Source organism: Physeter macrocephalus, chromosome 11 (genome assembly GCF_002837175.3).
Source record: "Physeter macrocephalus isolate SW-GA chromosome 11, ASM283717v5, whole genome shotgun sequence".
In the NCBI taxonomy this organism is placed as follows: Eukaryota; Metazoa; Chordata; class Mammalia; order Artiodactyla; family Physeteridae; genus Physeter; species Physeter macrocephalus.
In genome coordinates, this window is record NC_041224.1 from 120,768,707 (window position 1) to 120,795,101 (window position 26,395).

The 26,395-nt window shown below is 36.5% G+C and overlaps 1 protein-coding gene across 1 annotated transcript in view; it reads left to right on the forward strand.

Annotated features, from left to right (window-relative positions):
• The window catches only part of TTC6 (tetratricopeptide repeat domain 6), a 214,333-nt gene that overhangs the window by 42,864 nt on the left and 145,074 nt on the right, over window positions 1–26,395 (forward strand). Inside the window, exons 2-3 of the mRNA XM_024114964.2 lie at window positions 21,091–21,222; window positions 25,729–25,938. Coding sequence (XP_023970732.2) covers window positions 21,091–21,222; window positions 25,729–25,938 — 342 coding nt within the window. The remainder of the gene's footprint in view (window positions 1–21,090; window positions 21,223–25,728; window positions 25,939–26,395) is intronic.

The following is a 26,395-nucleotide window of genomic DNA, read 5'->3' on the forward strand; positions in this document are numbered from 1 at the left end:
ATCTATGCTTCCACTCTAAAATTTAGATCTTTGTCTCACAAAACTGTAATCGTTGAAGTATATGATTTTTTCTTTTAAAATATAAATTATACAATGATTAATTACCAAGATTTACATGTTGATTTCAAGTGTTAGTCTAAATCATCAGTTCTCTTACTTTATCAAATTGAAACTTTTTTACTTTATTAGTTATGCCAGTTGCTTCAGACGTGATGTTCATGGTATTAACATAGATAAAATTTTGAGAAAACAGTGTCATTTGTACCACTGTTGACTGTTTGAAAAAAATCACAGAATTGCCATGATGAAAGTTAATGTGGAGTTTTATCTTATGAGGGGGTCAGGTTCCCAAATCAACACTTAAGTTGAAAACGATGAACAGTCCTAACTACCCTTGAATATCTTGAAGGAAAAGGGGCCATATGAGACAGCCACACAGTCTCCAAGGCTGAGCCTAAGATGACCTGGCTGGTTATGTTTTGGGGCTGTACGTGTCCTTAAAACCGGAATCATACTCCTTAGGTGTGATGTTTGTACTCTGAGGCTGCACAAGGAACTAAGGCAGCAGCCGAGTCAAGCTTGTCATCTCACGCACGTGCAAGAGACTTGATTTAAATAGCTTACTTCTTTTTCTTACCCTACTCCAGCATATATAGTTAAATGTGTTGGAGCCAAATGAATATGTAATTATAAAGCAATTTACAAACAAAATGAGTTCTAAGTGTAAATTTGTTTTTCAATTGGCCCATCTATATTATGTTGTAACTTAGTAAGAACAGTGATTTCCGGTGTCCCAGGGAGTCCTGGGATCCTGTGGAGGTGGGCCGGAGGAATGAGTGGACAGGGCACTGGCCCTCCCAGCACTCTCCATCAGCCCTCACCTAAGTGCAGGATTCCCTTTTAGATAGATAGATTTTTTTTAAAGATTTATTTATTATTTAGTTATTTTATTTATTTTTGGCTGCGTTGGGTCTTAGTTGCGGCACGCGGGATCTTCGTTGAGGCATGCGGGACTTTTGTTGCAGCTCGCGGGCTTCTCTCTAGTTGTGGCGTGCGGGTTTTCTCTTCTCTAGTTGTGGTGCGCCGGCTCCAGGGTGTGTGGGCTCCGTAGTTTGCGGCATGCAGGCTCTCCAGTTGAGGCACGCAAAGTCAGTAGATGTGGTGCGCCGGCTTAGTTGCCCGCAGCTTGTGGGATCTTAGTCCCCTGACCAGGGATCGAACCCACGTCCCCTGCATTGGAAGGCGGATTCTTTACCACTGGACCACCAGGGAAGTCCCAGGATTCCCTTTTGATCTACTTTACATGCTGGACCTTCAAGCATGAATTTGTTTGACAAAAAAGATCCTGCCGGCCATGGCTCACGGGCCCAGCCGCTCCGCGGCATGTGGGATCCTCCCATACCGGGGCGCGAACCCAGCTCCCCTGCATCGGCAGGCGGACGCGCAACCACTGCGCCACCAGGGAAGCCCAAGATCCTGCTTTTAAACAAGTTATCCCTGGTTAGGGCAGGGGGATTGGGTTGGAGAAGACTCTTCTTCATCCCTTAGCGAGATGTGTTAAGTTAATTAACTCTTTCATTGTTTATTTATAGCACTCATCCCCCCAAACACATACCTACTATGAATCAGACATGAGTCCTGATGGGCTGGACGAGGAGACAAATTTGAGAGACAGAATTGTCACCTCTCTCAGATCAAGGCTTTCTTGTGGGGTTCTGCTCATCATGGCTAGGTTTTTTATTCTTTGGGTTTTTTTCCACAAGTGACTCCATATTCCTGCAGATGAGATTTTGGGAAGTCTGTCCCATCAGGCTTTGCCAGACTGTCCAAACATATCTGAATTCCATTTAGACTCAAGAGAGCCTCCCTATATTTCAAAAACTTGAAGGTTATTTTTTATTAATCTTTTCTTTTGATCTATAAGGATATCCTTAAGGAATGAAGAATGAGAATTTAAAGAGAATATTCTTTTACACCTTCTCTTTATTTCCACTGACTGTGTCTTAAGTTAGACCCTCATCAGCTTTCACATGGATCCTTTCAAGATCTTCAGTACCAACTGCTAGTTCTTACCCCCCACTAAGTTTATTTACCAGAAACTTGTTATTGTTATTTCTGACTAAAAATTTGGCTGGATACCTGCTGACCACAGAATAGAGTCCAACTCCAAAGCGTAGATAGCAGAGAGCATCCTTCATGATTAAACCTTACTAGCCTCATACTTTTCTCTTGCAATCTGATGTCAATCACCAGATGTATCAGTCAGCTAATGCTGTGTAACAAACAGCTCCCCAAAGCTAGTGGCTTAAGACAGTATTATTATAGCTCTCACATCTGTGAATTGGCTCAAGTCAGTTGATCTAGGCTGGACTTGCACATGTGTCTGTGAGTCATTTGGCTTTTTCATGTATCAGTGGGTCAGCTGGAGACTTTAGCTGGGGCAATTCTGCCCTGTGTCTCCCCTCTGGGACCAACATCTAGAGCAGGCACATCCATGCATGTTTTCACCCTGGAGCCATTGGTTTGACCAAGCATGACTTTCTCATGCTGACAGCAGAAGCTCAAGGGAGCAACATGCAAGACCCCTTGAACCCTAGGCTTGGAATTGGCACATCATTACTTGTGCCAAGTAATGGCACAATTGGTAAGGTTTCATTCAGAGCCATTGTGTCATGAGGAAGCCTGGCAAGTCTATTCTTGCTGAAACACTATTATGATGCTTCTCTCTTCTTGATTTTGTGACTCCTTTGGTCCTTCTCGCATTGATTCTGTGAGTCTTGCCAGTCTTTCAATGTCTCCTGTATGACAAGAGTCTGTTTCTGATGCTCCTGACTGAGAATGTTGATTGAATCACTTGATGACTTGAGTAAGCTCCTTGCTTCCCCCCAGAGATGAACTTTCTTGCTTCAGAAATTTGCAAAGTAGGAGGAGGGAAAAGAAGGACATAGATAATCTGTACAAGTTCTTACAACTTCATATAAACCAGATGAATAGAGTGATTTCCCTTTTGAATTGGAACCTGCTTGTCAGAAAAGCCATTTTGGAGAATCAGGTGAGCACACATAGCCAAAAGACTCATTACCATCCCTTGGAAATAGATGTGGGGGAAGTGAGAGAGCCAATATGAAGATCTTTTCCATCCTCACCCTGCTTATCTTCAGTAAGTGACATGTGTGTGCCTGCCCCCAAGGAAGAGAAAGGACCTAAAAATCTGCCCAAAGAGTCCTTCTCCACATGAAATGCCCTTTGTATTCCCCAGACACATTTAGTTCCTACCTTTCTCTCATAGCCCATTTTAGGGAAATGCTGCCTTCTATTCTAAAATCATTTAATTTGCCCCCTCCTTGCCCTAACTCCGTGGTACAAATTTACTTTCTGCCTCTCTTATGACGCGTATTACTGTTATTTACATACACACCAATATATGTGTTTGTCTAGCCTGTGAATACCCAGGTGATCAGAATCGAGTCTTACTTGTCTTTCTGTTTTTAGTAGGATGGATCAAATGAATGCCAAATCTGTCTTGTAAGACTGTAAATGACCTGGAGGCAACATTATTTATCTTTTGTCTTTTTATCCCTCACATCACCCCACATAATTCCTTGTACTTAGTAGTCACTATAAATACATATTTATCTAATGTTGTAAATAAAAATAAGCTTACTCTTGGAGACCTGAATTTTATTATTGAAATGTTTATGTTATTAAATCATGTGTGAGATGAGGAGGCTTCAAGAATATTCTTATGGATTCTTCTGAAAACTTACCATTTCCACTCCCAGATCCATATGAGAAAAGTTTGCAGGAGCTGGAGTTTATTATGGAGAAGAGATAAATGAAATCTGATTATTAATTCTCCTTTATGGATGATATTAGTCATTCTTCATCTTAACTAAGGAAGGTGTATACATTGCCTAAAATATAAACTTAGGTTGGATATTATTTATAGATTTGTGTTTCTCAGGGGAGTTACAGAATTTCCTTCATTGACTTTACCTAGTAATAGGACAAAGAACCATGTTCTTGGTGTTGTTGGTGTTGGTGTGTAAGCTCTTTAATTCTCTCTAATTCTGTGGTTTTCACAAATACTATAGTAATGGTGCATAGCATGTGTCTTTTAAAGTTGCTGACATATGTAATGAAGTGTTAGATGATAATGTTTCGTGATGTACAGGATAATTATGTGGGACAAAGAAAGGCGTGTTAAATATCACCCAGTATTTATTGCTAATGCACATACTTTTTGTATTGCTTAAAGATCTAGCACAAAATACTTAACTTTTTAATGGACTTTCTTAAACAATATATATACCTTTTAAAAGGGCTAAGAAAAATTATGTAATTATAGGTAATAAGGAAGAAAACACATAATTACCAAAATAAAGAATTGTAATTGTTTTGAGATCTTGAGATCTTAGGTTCTCTAGGAAATGCCATGAAATATCTGAAGAGCTAGAGTTTTACCTTTAGTGCCTTTTTAAGTTGTTTATTTCTTTGTAACAAATGACCTCAAAGCTTAGCAGCTTAAAACAATGAATATGTATTTTTTCACATAGTTTCTGTGGGTCAGAACTTCAGGTGCAGTTTAGCTGGATGATTCTGGCTCAAGGTCATGGGATTGTGGTCAAGATCTTGTTGGGGGCTGCCACTATTTGAAGACTTGATTGGGTCTGGAGGATCCACTTTCAGGATACCTCAGTCACAAGACTAGCTGTTTGGTGCTGGCTGTTGCCGGGAGATCTCAATTCCTTATCATGTGGACCTCTCCATAGGATTGCTTGAGTGTCCTCATGACATGGCAGCTGGCTTCCCCTAGAGCTAGTGTTCTAAGAGAGAGCAAAGTTGGAGCTGCAGTATCTTATATGATAAAGCTACACACTGTCATTTCCCCTCTAGTTTACTAATGACACAGGTCTGCCGTATTCATTGAGTAGGGGACTACTGAAGGGCATGATTACCACCAGATGGAAATCATTGGGGACCATCTGGGACACTGGCTATCAGAGTCTTTTTGTAATAAGATCTGCAAATGGTACTACGAATATTTTTGCTGAATATTAGAGATAGGTTAGCTGTGTAGTAACTTGTTGAGTTTTATTTTAGTTAAAATTTTTGAATGATTTTACAATAGAAAACATTTAAGAAAATTAATTGAACTTATTATTTGATTTAGACCTGTGAAAACTGAAAGGAACCATAACAAATATGTTTTCATCCTTCTTCAGTTTGTGTCTTGAAAGTTCCGGTTTTATAGATTCCTGCTGACTAAGTAAATAAAAGAGGGATATAGGAACTTTCAAAACGAATTGACACAAGCACATATTTTCAGGTGGTCTTATATTAAGACATGAAATGAGAACCGCCATTCTCCCTTCCCTCTTCCTCTGCCCTTCCAACCCAAGAACCCAGCTCTTCCCCAATTTTATTTCCCAATGGCATAATTGGAACTGGTGCATTTTCTTGTATTTATACACTTATCCTCATCTCTCTATATAAACTGAATCCCTATTGAACTTGGAGCCTGTGCATAATAATTATTCTTGATTGAATACATTGCTTTGCATTTTAAAAAACATTGTTTCTAGTCTGTTATTTTCAGCTCTCTAACTAGATTGTAAACTTAAAAAAAATTAATTAATTAATTAATTTTTGGCTGGGTTGTGTCTTCACTGCTGGGTACAGGCTTTCTCTAGTTGCGGGGAGCGGGGGCTACTCTTCAGTTGCGGTGCACGGTCTTCTCATTGTGGTGGCTTCTCTTTGTTGCAGAGCACAGGCTCTAGGTGCACAGGCTTCAGTAGTTGTGGCACGCAGGCTCAGTAGTTATGGCTTGTGGGCTCAGTAGTTGTGGCTCGTGGGCTCAGTAGTTGTGGCTTGCGGGCTCTAAAGAGCAGGCTCAGCAACTGTGGCGCACGGGCTTAGTTGCTCTGCAGCATGTGGGATCTTCCTGGACCGGGGCTCGAAGCCATGTCCCCTGCATTGGCAGGCGGATTCTTAACCACTGCGCCACCAGGGAAGTCTCTAGATTGTAAACTTCTTGAAGAAAAGCATCTTGCCTCATATTTCTCTGGGATTCCTAGCCTTGATGCTCTGTAGCATAGAGCTGTCACATAGCTGGCTATAACTCACTAAATAGTTGGTGCTTAATTCAAAGGAATGTCATATCTGATATAGCAGATACTATAAGCTAGAAGCAGGCATATTAACTAAAATTTATTTATAGGCTTCTGAAAGGAAAAGCCCAGATTTTGTGTTGTCTTCCCTAGTAAGAATGTCAGGGAGTAAAGGATAGTGTGTTACTTGACTGTAGGCTTTATCATATTCTGAAGATATTTTATTGATTGCCTCTGTTTTAGATGACCTGGATTAAACAAGCCTTTTATGAATACTTCAATAATTTTCTTCTAAAAGCACTATATAATTTTATAGTATACAGCACCTATCAGAAATGTGATATAAGAAGTGAAAATCCACTTGAAACACTGTATTGTGGAAATATATTTTTTTGAACAGGTTTAAGTAATGGACATTATTCTGTTAGGACTTTGTGGAAAAGCTACCATACATATTTAGTTATAGATGGTGTCTGTAGCAATTTTGATGTTTACATTTATATGGCTGCCATTCCGGTTCAGTTTTTTTAAATCATATTTTTTAGAACTGACAGTTTACTGAATACAGGGGCCAGCCATCCAGAACAATCATATAAAATGTTTAATTAAAAAAAAAGTCAAATGTGGTTAAGAATGAATGCAAAGCAGGTCTGACACATTCTTGTGCCTGTAAGCAGGATTCTACAGGCCAATGCCGGCAGGGTTTTGCCTGCGGGAAGCAAGAGACAGTCAATGCAAATCAGGGCAGCTTCTCAAGAAAATAACCTGTGTGGACAAGTATTTGCTTAGGGCCATAAAAATGTCTTTTCTTTCCTTCTTTCTGAAACTTGAACTTCATAGTGAGTTATTTAAAGGCCGTGCACCTTGAATAAGTGCTGACGAAACCATAAAAGAGTATGTGGTAGAAATACACTTTGGCCTCTATCTTAGCAGCAAGCGTCATTTGGGGAGAACTGGATTGCTTGAGGAAGAGTAGGGGGAAGTTGCTCTCCCCATCACTTTTTTTTTTTTTTTGCGGTACGCGGGCCTCTCACTGTTGTGGCCTCTCCCGCTGTGGAGCACAGGCTGCGGACGCGCAGGCCCAGCGGCCATGGCTCACGGGCCCAGCCGCTCCGCGGCATGTGGGATCTTCCCGGACCGGGGCAGGAACCCGCGTCCCCTGCATCGGCAGGCGGACTCTCAACCACTGCACCACCAGGGAAGCCCTCCCCATCACTTTTAAAAGATGATTGAAAAAATACTGGCCCTGCCTTACAGGCCAGCGGAACACTGCTGCTTCTGTTGCTGGTCCATCTGCTTGAAGCAGTTTAGGGGAAAGACCACGGACTCTGTTTTGAATACTACCCAGCACGCTTTGGGGCTTAAAGCTCTGGTTTCAATGTCTGTGAAATTTGGGCTTCCTTCAGACTTTACTAATCTTTCAAGTTCCTTCCAGCTCTGACATTTTGGATTCTAAGTTAGATGCCACAGGTTGAAACTGCCCTGAGAAACACATGAAAAATGTATCTAGGATTTTGAAGCTGGACTGCTCATGGCTTTATACATTTTAAAATTTTAAAACATTTGTTCAACACTGTGCCAGACCCTGTGAAAGATGCAGAACAATGCTACTCGTTATAGTTTCTGACTCAGTTGGCGAGACAAAATAGAATTAATACATGTTAGGCAAAATACTAATTGTGTTTCTTTAAAGAATTATCTTTGCTTTTATTCTTAGTCCTAAATCCAAGATTTCTGATTCAAGGCAGTTTTTATATCTCAGTAGTTTTTTAGTTTTCCTCACATTTGTTAAGGCACTGTTTTGGTAGTTTATATTTTTTGTTGCTTTTTGTGACTTTTGTTCCTTTTCTTGTTCTCTAAATTTGGTTTTTGTGAATTGATTTTATGTCTAGATAACACTATTTCTAATACTTTTGCAGTAGATTCTTTTGGGGTTTCTATGCATATAGTCATAGCCTCTTTAAATCACAGTAATTTGGTTAAATCATTCTTATAATCTTATGTTTTATTTATTTCATGTCTAGAATTTCCAGTATAATAACAAATGATGATGGTGACAATAGCCATCCTTATTTTGTTTTTTATTTCAATGTGAACAGTAATAGCTATTATTACATATAAGATTTTTTGTTTTCATGTATTATTTATTCCTCACAATAAACATAAGAGATATGTACTATTATTATCTCCATTTTACGAAACCAAGGCCCAGAGAGGTTAAGTAACTTGTTCAAGTCTGCCCTAAAGAGACTGAGTTAAGATTTGAATTGAAGCAGTTTGACTACAAAGCATGTGTACTCAATCATCTTATCACAGTGCCTTCCCATGTGATTCTCGCTTGAGACTACCATGGTAGTAACTCTTAACTGTTACCTCCACATTCATGTATGTTACTAAATTTATGTTAAAATTTCGATCTAACACTAACTAAATTGTTATCAATAAATCATTATTTTTTACATTACATGTCTTTTAAAAATGTCAAATGTGAATGTTATTTCTATAAATTTGCTATAATACAGACAAGCAAAATAAGTTCTTTTGTTATTGGACAATGTCTTAGAATTATCAAGTATAAAGTTTATTGCTATATAAGGAAGTGTTGAAGGAGCAGGGAATATTTTCAGGTGCTCATCAAACCCAATCACTTTTTTTTTTCACATTGAGGTGAAATTCACATAACATAAAATTAACCATCTTAAAGTTCACAATTCAGTGGCATCTAGTACATTCACGATGTTGAGAAACTGTCACCTCCATCTGGTTCCAAAACGATTTCATCATCCCCAAAGGATATCCCACATGCATTAAGCAGTCACTCTCCATCTACTGCCCGCCTCCAGCCCCTGGCACACAAGTTGGTTTTTCTGTCTCAAGGGATTTACCTCTTCTGGATGTTTCATATAAATGGAATCATGCAATATATGACCTTTTGTGTCTGGTGTCTCAACATAATAATTTTGAGGTTCATTTATGTTTTAGCATGTATTAGTACTTCACTTCTTTTTTTTTTTCTGAATAATATTCCATTGTCAGTTGATAGGCATTCAGGTTATTTCCACCCTTTGGCAATTGTGAATAGTGTTACTAAGAACACTGATGTACAAATGTCTGTTTGAATACCTGCTTTCAATTCTTTTGGGCATTTTTCTAAAAGTGGAAATTCTGGATCATATGGTAATTCTATGTTTAAGTTTTTGAGTAACCACCAAACTTTTTTATTGTGGCTGCACCCTTTATGTTCCCACCAGCAATGTATTAGGGTTCTAATTTCTCCACATCCTCACCAGCTTTTGTTGTTGTCTGTTTTTTCTTCCTGTTATAGCATTCTATCTGGTGTGAAGTGCTATTTCATTGTGATTTTTTTTTTTTTTTTTTTTTTGGCTGAACTGCGTGGCATGTAGGATCTTAGTCCCCCATCCAGGCATCAAACCCGCACCCTGCAGAATCTTAACCACTGACCTGCCAGGGAAGTCCTTGTATTTCATTGTGATTTTGATTCGTGTTTCCCTAATGAATATCTTTTCATATGCTTGTTGGCTATTTGTATATCTTCTTTGGAGGAATGTCTATTCAAGTCCTTTGCACATTTTTTTTTGACTGTATAAAAATGAAAATTTATTGGCTATTTTCTCTCCTGTGATTTCCTTCTCTTTCACTAAATAAATCACAGGGTTTTCTAAAGCAGAGAGTTAGTGCTTCAACTCCCAGAATATTTTTATTGCATATTAGTGTCAAGATTGTGCCAAAGGAAAGAACACTGGACGGTTTTCTGTTGCATGGTAATATTATAATATTAATGATGAACAAGTGATTCTGAGAGGAAAAGCATACTTGTGTGAGAAATGCTGAAGTAGTTGACACTAAAGAATGATTAGTATTAGGATTAAGGTCAGAGAGAGTGGGGTGGTCAGGAGAGTTACAACAGGTAGGAAGAGGGAGGGAGGGAAATTCTTAAGCTAAATAATCAGGACAGCTCCTTTGATTCCCTCCTTTTGCTTTTCCCCAACTTCAAAATTACTAGTGTTATTGCCAAGGAGTATTATTAACTTCAAAGCTGGGATCGTTTGCCCATTTTTTAATTGGGAATTTTTTTGTTTTTGTTGAGTTCTAAGAGTTCTTTTTATATTCTGGATACATACCCTTATCAGATAAATGATTTGTAAATAGGTTGTTCTCCCATTCTATAGGTTGTCTTTTCACTTTTTGATGCACGAAAATTTTTAATTTTGATGAAGTCCAAATTTTTTTTTCTTATGCTTTTGGTGTCATTTCTGAAAATCTATTACTAAATCCAAGGTCATGAAGATTTACCCTTACATTTTCTTCTAATAATTTTATAGTTCTACGCTTAGGTGTTTGATCTATTTTGAGTTAATTTTTGTATAACATGTGAGATGGGGGGCCATGTTGATATCCAGTTGTCCTGGCACTGTTTGAAGAGATGATTTATACCCCTTTGAATGATCTTGGGACCCTTGTAAATATTAACTGTTGGATGAGATTATTTCAGGACTTTCGGTTCTATTCCATTGATTTAGATGTCTGTCCTTATGCTAGCACCACAGTTTTTAATTACCGTAGCTTGATAGTAAGTTTTGAAATAGGAAAGTGTGAGTGCACCAACTTTATTTTTCTTTTTCAAGATTGTTTTGCCAATTCAGGGTCCTTTTCAATTCAATTTGAATTTTTGGATCAGCTTTTCTATTTCTGAAAAAAAAAGGCCTTTAGGATTTTGATACGGATTGCATTGAATCTGTAGATTGCTATGGGGAATCTTGCCATCTTAACGATATTGTCTTCCCATCCATGAACCTGTGATGTCTTTTCTTTTATTTAGGTCTTCTTTAATTTCTTTCAGCAATGTTTTATAGAAGTCTTGTATCTACTTGCTTAAATTTATTCCTAAGTATTTTATTCTCATCGATGCTATTGTAAATGGAAAGTTTTCTTAATTTCATTTTTAGATTGTTCATTGTTAGTGTATAGAAATTTAATACTTTAAAATATTTTTATATTGTACCTGCAACTTTAGTGAATTTATTTATTAGCTCTAATAGTTTTTTGGTATTATTTACAATTTTCTATATATAAGATCATATCATCTTTGAATAAAGATAATTTTACTTCTTCTTGTGCAATTTGGATCCTTTTTATTTCTTTTTCTTGCCAAATTCCTTCAACTAGAGTTTCCAGTACTATGTTGAATAGAAGTGGTGAAATTGGGCATCATTTTTCCTGGTATTAGGGGGAAAACTTTCAGTCTTTTACCATTGAGTATAATGTTAGCTCTCAGTTTTTCATAAATATCCTTTGTCAAGTTGAGGAAGTTCCATTCTATTCCCAGTTTTTTGAGTGTTTTTTGTTTTTGTTTGTTTTAACCACGAAAGCGTTTTGGATTTTGTCAAATCCTTTTTCTGTAACAATTGAGGTGATCATGTTTTTTTTTTTCCACTTCATTCTATTAATGGGGTGTATTACATTGATTGCTTTTTGTATGTTGACCTATTCTTGCACACTTGGGGTATACCCCACTTGGTCATGTCTCATAATCATTAAAATTTGCTGCTGGTTCAGTTTGCCAGTAATTTGTTGAGGATTTTTGCATCTATATTCATAACAAAAATTGTCTATAGTTTTCTTTTCTTGTAATGTCTCTATCTGGCTTTGGTATCAGAGTTATGCTGGCCTCACAGAATGAGTCAGGAAGTGTTTCCTCTTCTTCTATTTTTTGAAAAGTTTGAGAAAGATTGTTTGGTAAAATTCACCAGTGAAACCATCTGGTCCTGAACTTTAATTTGTTGGAAGGTTTTTGATTACTGATTCAATCTCTTGCTATAGGTCTGATCAAATTTTCTGCTTTCTCTTAGGTCGGTTTTAGTAGTTTGCTTGTATTTTAAAATGTAATTCTTGACATTTACACTTTTTGTTAGCCATTTAAAACTTATTTAGACTATTATTTATGTTTAAAGTTTCATTGTATACCACTTTTACTCATCTATTTTTATACTTTAACTTTTTATTTTGGAGCACTTAATTGCATCGTCAAATAATTTTTCTAGAAGGTTATTTCATGTATGGTGGGTTTTCTGAGCTGAGTATATCTGTGATCCCCACTGCAAAGGAGACATGCAGAGTTCTGAGCCAAAAGGAGAGGATGTCCCTGTTCTCTCTTGTGTAGGCTCATTGTCAGGGAGTTCTTTGTGTGTCTCTTAGCTTCATGGAGTCACCTGTGAAAAGTGTTCCTTTAGCTTCTGTCTGTAGAAGCTTCTAAGGACCAGGGACCAGTGTCTGAGACAGATTCCAGTGTTTTCCTAATCATCCAACCTTCCCACTGTTGTCTGCCTGAAACCCTCTCTGCATTTCCTGCCCACATTGACCATTGGGAACTCTGCCGACAGGTCAGCATTTGCTTCCAGAATCTGTCAGAATATCTTTTTCTGTGCACAAACTTACACATCTGCTACATTTCTAATTAAATATTTTATAGCATATGTTTAGGTGTGCTTTTATTTTCACTGATTTTTTTCCCCTGGAACATGACAACGCAAACCCTTTTAACTTACCTACACCTTTAAAAAAAATCAGTTAAATCATTTTGTATCCAGCTACTCACTTTTGCTTTTATTTAATTTACTTTTATATTAAAAAAACATCAATTATCCTCACATTGTCTCTTCATTTTCTCTGATTTTATTACTATCTTCCCATTGCTTCCACCTCCATCCCCCCCATCGCCCTTTGGTCATTTTCCTCTATATTTTGGAAGACCTTATAATTTGTCCTCTACCATCTGATTTGATTTTCTTCATTAACATATTTTAAAATCTGCTTTTTAAGATGTATTTAAATATTTTAATACTATTATTGCATTTTATTGTTCTTTGAAACTTCTTAGTTGATTCAGTTTGTTTCATTTTTATCTTGCAGTTTTCAACTCATTATCTTTACTCTGCATGGATTTCTGTATTTTTTGGCAGAATTCATATCTTCTTGCATCTTTTGAGCACATCACACAATTAAAAAAAATTTATTCCTTTGGTATTTCAGAGTGTTGTCTCTTTTCCCTTATCCTGCAATGGTTTTTCATAGGCCTTAAGTTGCCTTTTTCTCTTTATTCATGAAATGAATATGTTCTTTAAATCTAGACGTTTATTCTAATATAAAATACAAAATTTTTAAAATCATTAAAATTATATGACCTTAAAAAAAAAGTCTAGAAGTTTATGAACTGAATGCGTTTGTGGGCTTCTTTTACCCTGCACTGTTTTCCAGAGCCCTATCTATTGAGTAGGTTGACTTGCCAAGCTCTGAGTCTCACTTCCTGGTTCTAGTAAGCTTTCCCTATGGAATCTCTATTTCACTGTAGTGTAATCTTCTTCAGTACCCATGGTATGGTTTTCTAAAATGTTGAACTAATGAAAAGTATGAAAAGCTGTAGGTTTCTTTTTGTACCGTTTTTATCCCCTATTTATTTTACTTTATATTTTTAGCTTATTTTCTTACCTTTGAAATTATAATTAACAATCCAAACATAATAATCTGGTTCAGATTTATACAACTTAATTTCAATAATATAAAAAATTTGCTCCTGTATAGCTCTGTTCCCCACTCTTTGTGATGCTGTTGTCATGTAAATTACATTTTTAATGCAATATGTGTCCATCAACACATATTTATAATTATTGCTTTATTCATTTTTCTTTTAAATCAGATAGGAGAGAAAAGTTACAAACAAACATTTTATTTGTATTGTCTTATATATTTACCTGTTTACTGTTACCGGTGGTCTTTAGTTTTCATGTGTATTTGAGTTATTGTCTAGTGTCTTTTCATTTCAGCCTGAAGACTCACTTTAGTGTTTCTTGTAGGGCAATTATATTAGTGACAGACTCTCTTAGTTTTGTTTATTTGGGAATATCTTCATTCCTCCTTCATTTTTGAAGGAGAGTTTTGCTGGATTTAGAATTCTTGGTTGACATTCTTTTTCTTTTAGCACTCTAAATATGTCATCCCACTACCTTTTAACCACCGTGGTTTCTGATGAGAAATCAGTTGTTGATCTTACTGAGGATTCCTTATAGGTGATGAGTTGCTTTTCTCTTGCTGCTTTCAAGATTTTCTCTTTGTTTTTGAATAGTTTGACAGTTTAGTTATGGTGTGTTTAGCTTCTTTGATATGTAGATGATTTCACCAGGGAAATTGTCTGCCATTATTTCTTCCAATACCCTTTCTGCCTTCCCCTCTTCTTTTGGAACTCCCATTTTGCTTGATGGTGTCCCACAGATCTCTAGGGCTCTGTTCAGTTTTCTTCATTACTTTTTCTTTTTCTTTTTCTTTTTGTTCCTCAGACTGAATAACCTCAACTGACCTATCTTCATCTTCACCAATTTTTCTTCTCAGTCTGCTCAAATTTCTACTGAGCACCTCTATTGAATTTTTCATTTCAGTTAATGAACTTTTCAGAATTTCTATTTGGTTCATTTTTATAACTTTTATCTCTTTATTGATATTGTCTGTTTGATGAGACATTATTGTCATACTTTCCTTCAGTTGTTTAGACATGGTGATTTAAAGTCTTTGTCCAATGTCTGCACTTCCCCAAGGATGGTTCTTTTGATTGTCTTGTTTCTTGTGTTGAGCCATACTTTCTTTGTTCTTTGCATATCTCATATTTTTTTGTTATAAATCGGTCATTTAAAATAATATAATGTGATAATTGTGGAAATAAGGTCCTCCCCCCCACCCTCAGGGTTTGTTGTTGTTGCTGTTTTGCTGTTGTAGTTCTTATTTTTATTGTTATCATTTAAAAAAATTTAGTGGCTTTCTTGAACTAATTTTGTAAAGTCTGTATTTGTAGTCATGTATAGCCACTGAAGTCCCTGCTTGCTAAGCTTCGTGATCAGGTGATAACTGAATATAGATTTCCTTGAATGCCTGGAACCAATGTCTTTCAGTTTTTGCTAAGGGGCTCTTTTGTGTGTTGGAACACACCTTCAGTACCCAGGTAGGCAGTTTAGAACTCTGCACTAGCCCTCACTTCCAGCTTGCCTAGAGCCTCAAGGTCAGTCAGATGTGAAAACTTAGGGCTTCTAGGTCTTTCCTGAGCATGTGCACAGCCCTTGGTATGCACTTCAGTGCAGTGTAAGTACCTGACAATTAGCTTTTTTGATTTTAATGTAATTGCCTAACATTAAACTTTTGATTCCTGAGGCATCCAATTCAAAGACATCCATCTTGAATAAACACATTGCCAGCTACACAACTAGAGCCAGACCACCTCACCCATGAAGTTCCCCCTTTTGGAAATCTCTGGTTGATCTAGATAACTGACTGCTTGACTGAACACTTTGATTCCCACCCTTATGTTTTAAATTCATCAATAGCGAGTGAACCTGTAAAACCCTGGGCACCCCACCCTTTATACTAATAAAGTCAGAACCCCAGGTCCATTCTCCCCCCAACCCCCTCTCTCTATCTGCCTGTGATCTCACTGTGTGGCCCCAGGTATGCTGTGTATCTTTCAGGACTCATAAATAATAAACCTGTCTTTTCAAAGTTGCTAGATGGTTTTGCTGAGGTATACCTTGCAATCATAATGGTGCCTCCAGTCAGAGAAATGTCTGTGGGGGCTTGCCACAAATAGTATGAGCCCAGTTGAGTGCTCACAAGCATTTCTAGGTGATAGCATCACTACTGATAGGCTGAGACTGACTCAGAACAATCAAACTACACATTTATATGGCCTAGTCACTAAAATATTTATTTTATTGTTGTCTTTCTTTTTCAAGGCTACAGCTGAGCTGGACAGAAGAGTATGGGAATAGAAAGTTACAACAGTAAAAAACTCATTGTTCTTACTGAGATTCATTAGTCTTTGATGAACAGGTGCTCCTTAGGTTACTATAAGTCTTTCAACAATAAATTATGAGGCACAGAGATAAACAAGAAAATATGGCCCATACACAGAAAAAAATTAATAGAAACTGTCGTTGAAGAAGGACATTGGACTTATTAGACAAATACTTTAAATTTTCATATATTTTTGTCTTCATACTTATTTTATTGGGTAGTTTGGAGAGGCTATTTTTGGCAATTTTGATGCCCTTTTAACCTGGCCTTTTGTGCTCAACACAGTGGTTTTGAGATTCATTCATTTCATTGCTTATATTAATAGCTAACTTTTATTTTGAGAATGGGATCTTAACTGGTTATTGCTGGTATGAAATTTCATTTGTTGAATTTGTTAGGCATGCCTTTTACCTCTACTCTGGTCTGATCGTTTTTCAATTGATTTTCTTTTTTCCACCAAATATATGGTCTAATTAATATATTTCTAGTTACTTTTCACTCAGAAATAGGTTGAATTTTATTGATGATTTTTGTCAGCAGTTATTGAAAGGATCATATGAATTTCCATGTTAATCTGTTAATCTCATAAACTGGCAATGAATTATCCATCCAGTTTGGGGAAAAACTTCCTTTGTCGAGATGCATTGTTTCTAAATATGCTGATTAGTTAGATTTGCAAATATTTTAATTGAGGATTTTTGCATTTATGTTTACAAGTGATGTAAGCTGTAGGTTTCTTTATTAAGATGTTTTTATCCATTTTTGACATTTTTATGTTACCTACATTAATATGTGGAGAAATATCTTTTTTTAATCATGATATATTTCAGTTGTAGAACACATACTCTTCACTCAGATTTTTCAAAATTTATTTTTTTTACCATATTCACTTCAGATTGTTTAAATAAATAGGAAATTACAAGTAAAGTAAAGGCCCCCTTTGTATCTCTTTCCAGTAATTCTCTTCCACCTCAGATGTGAACAATATCCTGAATTTGGTGTTCATTGTTGTCATGTTTTTATACTTTAATGATGTATTTATAAAGCTAAAAGGTGGTGAAGAATTTTTTGTAGGATTTCACATTTAAAATTAACTGTTTAGGGCTTCCCTGGTGGCGCAGTGGTTGGGAGTCCGCCTGCCGATGCAGGGGACGCGGGTTTGTGCCCCGATCCGGGGGGATCCCGCATGCCACGGAGCGGCTGGGCCCGTGAGCCATGGCTGCTGGGCCTGCGCGTCCGGAGACTGTGCTCCGCAATGGGAGAGGCCACAACAGTGAGAGGACCACGTACCACAAAAAATAAAAAAATAAAAAATAAAAAATAAAATAAATAAATAAATAAAATTAACTGTTTAGTTATTATATTTGTAAAAAGTGTAGTCTCTGGAGCCAGATAGTCTTTGTTTGAAATATCTAACTATAATAGCAAATTTTTCTGCTTCTGTTTTCAGTTCTTTTAGTTTTTGTTTTATGCCCTTTGTAGCTTTGTCATCAGTGCATACTATATGTCTTCTGAGGCACTTGACACTTTTTTTTTATTATGCAGTGACCCGATTTTTCCTTCTAATACTTCATGTTTTGAAGTCTGCCTTGTCTGATGTTAATATAGCCATGCCAGTTTTCTTATGCTAGTGTTTGCATGTTATATTTTCCTTCATCCTTTTATTTTTAACCTATTTGTGTCTTTATACTTAAAAGTAGGTTTCCCATAGCAATCATATAGTAGGATCTTTTTTTTTCTGCAGTGTGACAATCTTTGTCTTTTAATTGGAGTGGTTAGCACTGTTTACATGCAAGTATTGATATGGTTGGGTTTGTATTTATATCTTGCTATTTGCTTTCTATTTGTCACATTTGTTCTTTGCCCCCTTTTTCCTGTTTACTTGCCTTCTTTTGATTAATTTTTAGCATTTCATGCTATTTCATACTGTTAGCTTATTTACCTTTTTGTTTTATTGTTTTAGTGAGTGCTATGGGGTTTACAATATGCATATTTAACTTATCCCAGTAAATCGTATATAGTATAAGAAACGTATAGCAGTATACTTCTTTTTCCCTTCTTCTGTTATTGTGATCTCATTTGTGTATACTTCATATCTATATAAGTTGTAAATCTCAAAATATATCATTTTTAATTTAAACAGTCTGTTATATTTTAAAAAACTTCAAAAAGGGAAAAAGTCTTTTTTATTTACCCACTTTTTAAATCATTTTATCATTTATTTTCTTTGTGTGCATTCAAGTTTTACTCCTTCTGCTTGAAGAATTTCTTTTAACATTTTTTGTAGGGCAAGTTTGATGGCAATAAATTTTTCACCTTGTGTTTGCTACAAAAGTATTTCACCTTCAGTTTTAAAAGATATTTTTGCTGGATATGGTATTCTATATGGACAGTTGTTTTCTTTCAGTACAGGTACTCTAAATATGTTGCTTTATTGTCTTCTGTCTTGCACTGTTCTGACACGAAACCTGCAGTATTAATTTGTGGTAATTAGTTGCCAGTAATTCTTTATGTCTTTGTACTTATTGTTTCTCTGGATGTTTCTAAGATTTTTTCCTGTATTACTGGTTTGTTTGTTTGTTTTCATTTTGATTATAATGTGCCTAGCACAGTGTTCTTTGTGTGCTTCTGCTTGTGGTTCATGGAGCTTTTTGCACCAGGGGTTTATAGTTGTTATCAAATTTAGAAAAATGTTGGCTATTTTTTTTTTTTTTTTTTTTTGCGGTACGCAGGCCTCTCAATGTTGTGGCCTCTCCCGTTGCAGAGCACAGGCTCCGGACATGCAGGCTCCGGACGCGCAGGCTCAGCGGCCATGGCTCACCGGCCCAGCTGCTCCGCAGCATGTGGGACCCTCCTGGACTGGGGCATGAACCCGTGTCCCCTGCATCGGCAGGTGGACCCTCAACCACTGCGCCACCAGGGAAGCCCTTGGCTATTTTTTGTACAAATATTTTCTGCTCTCTTCACACCCTCCTTTCTGTGACTCTAATTGAATATATGTCAGTTTGACTGTTTGTTAATTTTGTTTCAATTTTTATTTCTCTAGGTGATTTATTTTGTATGGTTTCTTTTGCTATGTCTTTAAATGATCTTTTCTTCTGCAGTATTTTCTCTGATATTTATGCCACTCAGTGAAATTTTTATTTCAGATAGTGGACATTTTATCTGGACATTCCATTTGATTCTGTTTTTTATCTTACATTTGCTCCTCATTATGTTTACATCTTTGAAATTTATAATATTTATGTTAGAAGTTTCAAGATCCTTATCTCTTAATTCCAATGTCTCTGCTATTTCTGGGTCTTTTTCTGTTTTTTTCTTCTGGTTATGTGTTACATACTCATGCCTCTTCATATGACTAGTAACTTTGATTAGGTGCTGAACATTGTGAATTTTACATTGTAGAGTACTGGATTTTGTTGTCTTCCTTTACAAAGGGTCAAAGTTTGTTCTGCTAGGCAGTTAAGCTACTTGAAGATCAGCTTGATCTTTTTAAGTATTATTTTAAAGTGTTGTCAATGTCCAGAGAAGCTATTACTCTAGGACTAATGTATGATCCGTCTGAGGTTTGTAATGAATGTATTGGATTGGCCACAAAGTTCATTCGGTTTTTTCCATAAGATCTTACAGAAAAACCCAAACAAACTTTTTGGCCAACCCAATACCATGTATTAAGAATGTCTGGTGGGAGATCTAATGACTCCTAGCATTGTATGAGCTCTGGGAATTGTGGCTTCAGCTCTTTTGTAATTGCTTTTTTTTCCCCTGGCAGTTTTTCTTTGTCTGGCCTCATGGGTTTCACCATTGTACAAGCAGATTGGTGTTCAGCCAAAGACTCAAGGATTCTATGCAGATTTCTGGAGCTCTTTCTCTATGCAGCTCCCTCCTCCCCATAAAGTGCCCTACAAATTCTACCCTCTGTCTTTTCCTTACTCTAATTTCTGTCTCTTTAACTCAGTGAGATACCTGGGCTCTGTGTGATTTCTCTCTCCTTGTGTTGTGGTCTGGAAATTGTGTAAGGCAGAAATCTGGGGTGATTTAGCTCTTAACCCTTTTTGTTTCCATTCTCTTAGTCATTATAGTCTTGCATTGCCTGTTGTCCAACCCTAAAAGAGTTGTCCTTATATTTTGTCTAGTTTTATAGTTATTTTTGACAAGTGAGCAGAAGTGGAAGCTAGTAACCTCAGTTGAATCTTTTTAATTAAGCAAAGTTAGAAAAGCAGTATTTTAAAGTACAAGGAATGCTCATATTTTGCTACTGACATTACTACAAGGCTAGAGGAGAAAGGGACTTTAAAAAGTCATGAGCATCCATTTTAAGGATGATAAAACTGAGGTAAAGGGAAGCAAGATAACTTGCCTGTTGCTGTCTGGTCTGTGACTTTACAATTTGGGCAGAAGCTGGGTCTCTTTATTCCTATTCATTGTTAGACACTGTAGTGCAATATCTTTTTACCACTTGAACTGAGTTGAGGATATATCATAGGAATTAACATTAGTAATGATAAAAATGACACTAACAGTTCTACCCATTAACGTTTCTTAAAAATATTTATTTATTTATTTATTTGGGTGCACTGGGTCTAGTTGCGGCATGCAGTTTCTTGCAATGTGCGGGATCTTCGTTTTGGCACGTGGGATCTTTAGTTGTGGCATGTGGGCTCCTTTAGTTGTGGCATGCATGCTCTTAGTTGTGGCATGTGAGATGTAGTTCCCTGACCAGGGATCGGACCCGGGCCCCCTGCATTGGGAGCATGGAGTCTTAACCACTGGACCACCAGGGAAGTCCCCCCCATTAACCTTTAAAGTATATTTATATTCCTTCTCTCTCTTGGTTAGATTAAGTTTTACTTTTGATTTTATCTTTCTTGTGCAGCCATTTAAAAGCAGTGTTTTATGGTATCTGATTGAATATTACCTAATTGTCTTATTAAATCTGATGATAGAGCCCAGTAATTTAAAAAGCCTTAAAATTGGAACAATAGGCAAAATATTTTTATTGTATCTTTTGTTCTATATTTCTCATTTACTGCATTATATTGACTAGCATTTTACTGCATTGAATAATATGTCTCAGTGATTTTTAAAATTGACATTATTTTAATTGTTTTCTTTTTCTCCTTCAAAGGATATTTCTTTAATGGGAAAAGTGTACTGGCCAAAAACACCGCAAGTGCAAGAAGAGCAAGGACTGCAGATAAGTATTAAGGAACCTCAAATGATAAAGTCTTTAATAAAAATCCTCCTTGCCTATATTGAAGTAAGAGTCTGCTTCTGTTTCTTGAATGTTTATCTAGAGAGTTAAAAAAATTCTCCTCTGACTTATTTTAGAGGCGTGTTTAACTGTAAGCACATCTAATCTAATGCCACATTGAGAGTCTTGGCTATTTTGGCTCACCATTGCTGCCTATCGTAGACCTTTGGAGCTAAGGCCCAAGACTCATTTCAGAAGGAAAAGATTTTAACAATTCTTCTGGTCTAAAGACATTTAGATCTAGAAGGTAGCTGGAGAATTAATTAAAAATTATTAGCTTCTAAGAAAGCATCACCTTATTCTTTATTTACCTAGAAGAATTGTGAAAAGCATTGACAAGGGGCATATTTTGTAGAGAAATATGGACACTTGGTGACAAAAGTTTGTTTCAGAAATAGAACTTCCTTTTCATCCATCATTGGCAAAATACTTATGGGATTCAAAGCAATCTGGAACATATTCCTTTGAATGGGTAGTGCCTCCCTGTGTGTAGAAATCCACATTTACATAAAACAAATGATGGCACGATGATCCATCTTTTACAAAGGATTTGTAAAATGATATCATTAAATAACAAGCTCCTTTATTTCCTGAAAATATGATTCCACACACATAAAAATTCAGATCACAATTCAGTTTTAGGATAATATACCATGTTTAGAAAATGTATTGAATCTTTTCTTTTCACACAAATCATGGATCCTGTAATGTTAGAGTTACTACAAATGGTTGACTACTAGAGTTTGAGATGCTTCTGGGTTGAGATCATATATTTTTCTCCTCTGTATTCTCATCGTCTGTCTCAAGACCCAGGATATATGGCACAATATGTGGATAAATCAATTTTGAAGCCTTACCACATATGCTATGGGCTTAAAACTGATATCTAGGGTAGCTGCCTCTAGGTGACACCATTTACAGGTAGATATCAAAACCTCTGAACTGAAAGTTTCTAATAGGTATAGTAAACTGATAATACAAGATCAGTTAGGTTCAGAAAAATAGAAATCTTCATTAGTAGGATAAACTTAATACCATTCACTGAATATTCATATAAAGTATAAGAAAAGATTATTCCATTTTGAAGGAAACTATGAAAAAGGCCAGTTACCAGATACCTAGCTTATACATCATCTTGATTATTTAGAATAAACATTTAAGCAAAAATATTCATTGCTTTGTAATTCTGTAGGAACCATACCCTCAGCTTTGACATTTATAAGCAATTACTGGACGTCTTCTGGTCACTGGCTTTTTAAGAGGAAGCTTCCCACTTCTTTAGATGTATAATACCTTTTAAGCTGATACCTGGTCATGGTAAAAAAGCTCCTCTGTGGTATCTTTAATTCCAAACACATTTTTTGGGTACTTGCTCTGTGCCAGAGAACAGAACTCTATCTGTTCATTGTACCTATCCCTTAGACTTGTAGATGCTTCCTGGACTGAGATTTGTCTGTGCAGCACTGGCCAACAAGCACCCATCTGGAGAGGGCCTGCTTTTTCTAAGTGGTACCAGGCACCCTACCGTTAGAGCATGGCAGCCTCAGTTGTGAGCATCTCAGTGCCACAGGCCAGAGTGCTCTTAGTTCTTTGATGTAATTTATTTTCTTTTAAAAAAGAACATTCTTAATGCAATATATTTCCAAGTACCCACCATTTTAAATATAATTGTTTTTGAATCATCATGGAGAATGATTTCCTCTCATACTTACCAGAAAATCAAGGAATTCATTCATTCCTTTTCCTGTGATGTGGTGAGCATCGTTTTAGACATGGTTGATACAAAGATAGAAAATACAGCTCTTGCGCTTGAGGAACTCATTGTATAGAGTAGACCAGTATATAAAGAGACAAAGTACAATACTGTTTAATAAATATTCTAAATAGAGACTAATTACATAGTAGAGAAAAAATGTATATAATTTCCTTTCATTCATTTACAAATAATTGCACAAGTTCTACAATGTTCTAAGTGCTTGAGGTATAAAAGACAGGTGAGACACAATTTCTTTTTTAAGGAATTGTCAAACTTGAAGGTTTTGAAGTACTCAAAATTTTTGGTCTCAGGATGGCTTTAAACCCTTAAAAAATATTTTAGGGACCCAAAGGAGTTTTTGTTTGTGTGGATTCAATCAACCAATATTTACCGTACTAGAAACTGAAACTGAGAAAAACAGAAATTATTTATTCATTCATTTAAAATAATAACCAGCCTGTTATGCATTAACATAAAACATATTTTTAGGAAAAAATAATGTGCAAAAAAAACCAATTCAGTGAGAAGAGTAAGATTGTCTCACACTTTTTGCAAATGTCTTTAATATCTGGTTTAATAGAGAGCTAGATTCTCATATCTGTTTTGCATTCAATCTGTTGTATGTGTTCTTTTGGTTGAAGTATATTAAGTAAGTCTAGTCTGATACAGATTAGAAGGGAGTCATTTTAATAACCTTTTTTTTACATAGTTATGGATGGTCGTCTTTGTTAATACACCAAAACTCCACAAGTGATAGTTTCTTAAAGATTAGTTGCAGTGGAGAATCTGAAACCAGATAAATGAACTTATTGTGTATCATTACTTTAAAATTAATTGATCTACCTTGCTCCTTGAACAGACCTTTAACCCCCTACATGATTTTGTACCTCATGTGTTAATTACTTGAAAAGTATTGACTCACTGTTTTACTCCTCAGTACTTTTCCATCATCAATGTAAATGTCAACACAGTGAAAAAGGAAAATAAGCCTTAATATTATTATGAAAATAGTTCTGACATTGTAGATCCCCTGAAAGGGCCTAAACTGTCAGGAGTCTGTGGAGCACATTTTGAGAACCAGTAGTCTATTGTGTGGGCTAAAAAAAGGGTAAGAGAGTACAATTTGGATTCAGGTTGTTTAGGTTCAAAGTCTGTCCTGCTACTTAGTCTCAGTATGACCTTGGGCAGGTTACTTAACTTTGCTAAGCCTCAGTTTCTTCATCCATAAAATGGGATTACAAAGAGTTCCTCTGCTTCATGGAGTTGTGGTGAAGATTAAAATTAAATGAGATTATGCTCATATATGTTGACAATTATAGTGATGATTACTTAGACGAATGTAATATAGTGTGATATATGCTAAAATAGAGCAGGCCACAGGGTAGTGATAAGATCACTAATGGCTTTCTGGGTAGGCGAGGCTGGCAGAGTTCTGAGAGGGTCAGTTGAAGCTGGAGGATTACCCTTTCCCTCTCAAGCTTTTGAAGGGTGGAACCTTCATCTATTCAGTCTCCCCAGCTAGACCCTGGGAGAGTGTGTTGAGGAAGCCAGGAGCCGACAGGGTCAAAAGAAAGGGAGTGATGAACAGTTCCAAAAGCTATGGAGCATAAAATGAATGAGTTTGTCATAGGTAGACAATATAGGTTCATAACACATGTTACCCTTGTGTAGCTGTTCTGCCATTTTATGGAAGGGCTTTTTTTAACCCCTTTTTTACCAATGAGGAAAATGAGGCTAAAAAGGGTTAAGTAACTTGACTAAGATTACACATCTATTGATAAGACACATCCAGGATTTGTATTAAGTCCTGTCTAGTTACAAAGCTCTTACTCTTTCCCCAGCACCATTGAGTAGCTTTATAGAAACACGAGCTCTAGATTAAAGTTATGTTTTACAAAAGTACATTTCTTGGTTTAGCCATCCTTTCCCACATAATAAAGAAACTTAAATAGTATTTGGAACTACTATATGCCATCTTTACCCTTTATTTTACTTATTAGCAAATGAGTGTGCCAGAGAGCAAAGTGATACAATTGCATTTTCAAGTCATTCTATAAAATTCAGATTCTATGTAAATCAGACTGGTTTTCTCATCTGTTAATTTGAGGCAGTGCTCATAATCCCAAATAATCTTGCTTTAAAATTGGGTAATACCCAAAATATGTCTATAAAGATACTTTCTTAAAGGCTTGGTGAGACGCACATTAAGTCAGTGAGACCTTTTTAAGAAACACAAAACAGGTGTAGGAGTGATATTTTGTGAGAATTTTTCATTAGGGCTTGGCATGGAGCTGGGGTGTCTGGGTGGTCTTCTTGGGGCCTCTGTGTCAGCTCTTCTCTGAGGGACTGAAGTCATGCTTCTGGAAGAGCATTTGGCTAGCAGGCATCTCATTGCTTAGGACCAAAGAACCTCAGGTTGGGCAGAGGTCATATATTTCAGTGAGCCTTGATTCTGTGTGAGTGTGGGTGAGAATCAGGGTAAGATTGGCATCTTGTTATTTCCTTAGAGTTGTTGCATAATACAGGGGGGTAGTAGTATTTTCTGAGACAAAGGCCAAGGAAAATAATTTGCCACGCTTCATGTTTTTCTTAAGTCAATTTGAGTTTCTTTTTCTAAATCTTCACTTATTACCTCTGCTTAATTTCAGTTACGCATTTTCATAGTCATTTGTTGTCAGAGAGAAAACATTGCATAACTTAAAACTTTGGAAGGACCAATAAAAAGAGCATATTTGTACATTTACGTTTCCCAACAGAATGTGCTTGAGAAGCTTCCTGAAGCTGTATCAAGTATTTTCCAGATTGAACAAGAGGACGTATCGGAATGGGGAGTCTCAGATGCAGAAAGCATATTATTTAAGCCTCAGGAAACTTTAGAAGTTCAGTCAGCAGATGAATCAAGTAAACCTTTGGAAGGTGAACAGCCCATTGGTGATTCAAAAACAACCAAGCGGCTGTCTTTAAAGGTAAAACACTACTTATGTTGGAAACAGAGTTATGAGAGTCGAGGATGTTTAGGTGTGAAGATATGGCCCAGAAAGGGCCAAGGCCTGTGGGAGGGTTCACCCTGAAAAAAGGGCCTTATATGTGAAAGCTGCTCATTTGGGAAAGGGTACTTCTGTTTTTTCAGAGATTTTAGTCTCAAACCTAATTGCAACTCCGGGGAGAGAATAAAGATTTTTAAGGAGTGAGGGAACCTCAGGGCTTTCAGAAATAGACCAAGAGTCTTCCTGTTACCATCTTGAGAGAGTCAGGAACCTGTAGCCCAGGGACCTGGACTGGGTGAACTTTGTAGCCTTTGCCCCATTTAGGTTTATCCTACTTCCTGAGTTTTTTCCTACTGTGAGAATTTTATTTTATTTATAATTTTATTCCACTTTATTTATGCATAATTTTCATAATTTTACCATATTTGTGTATTGC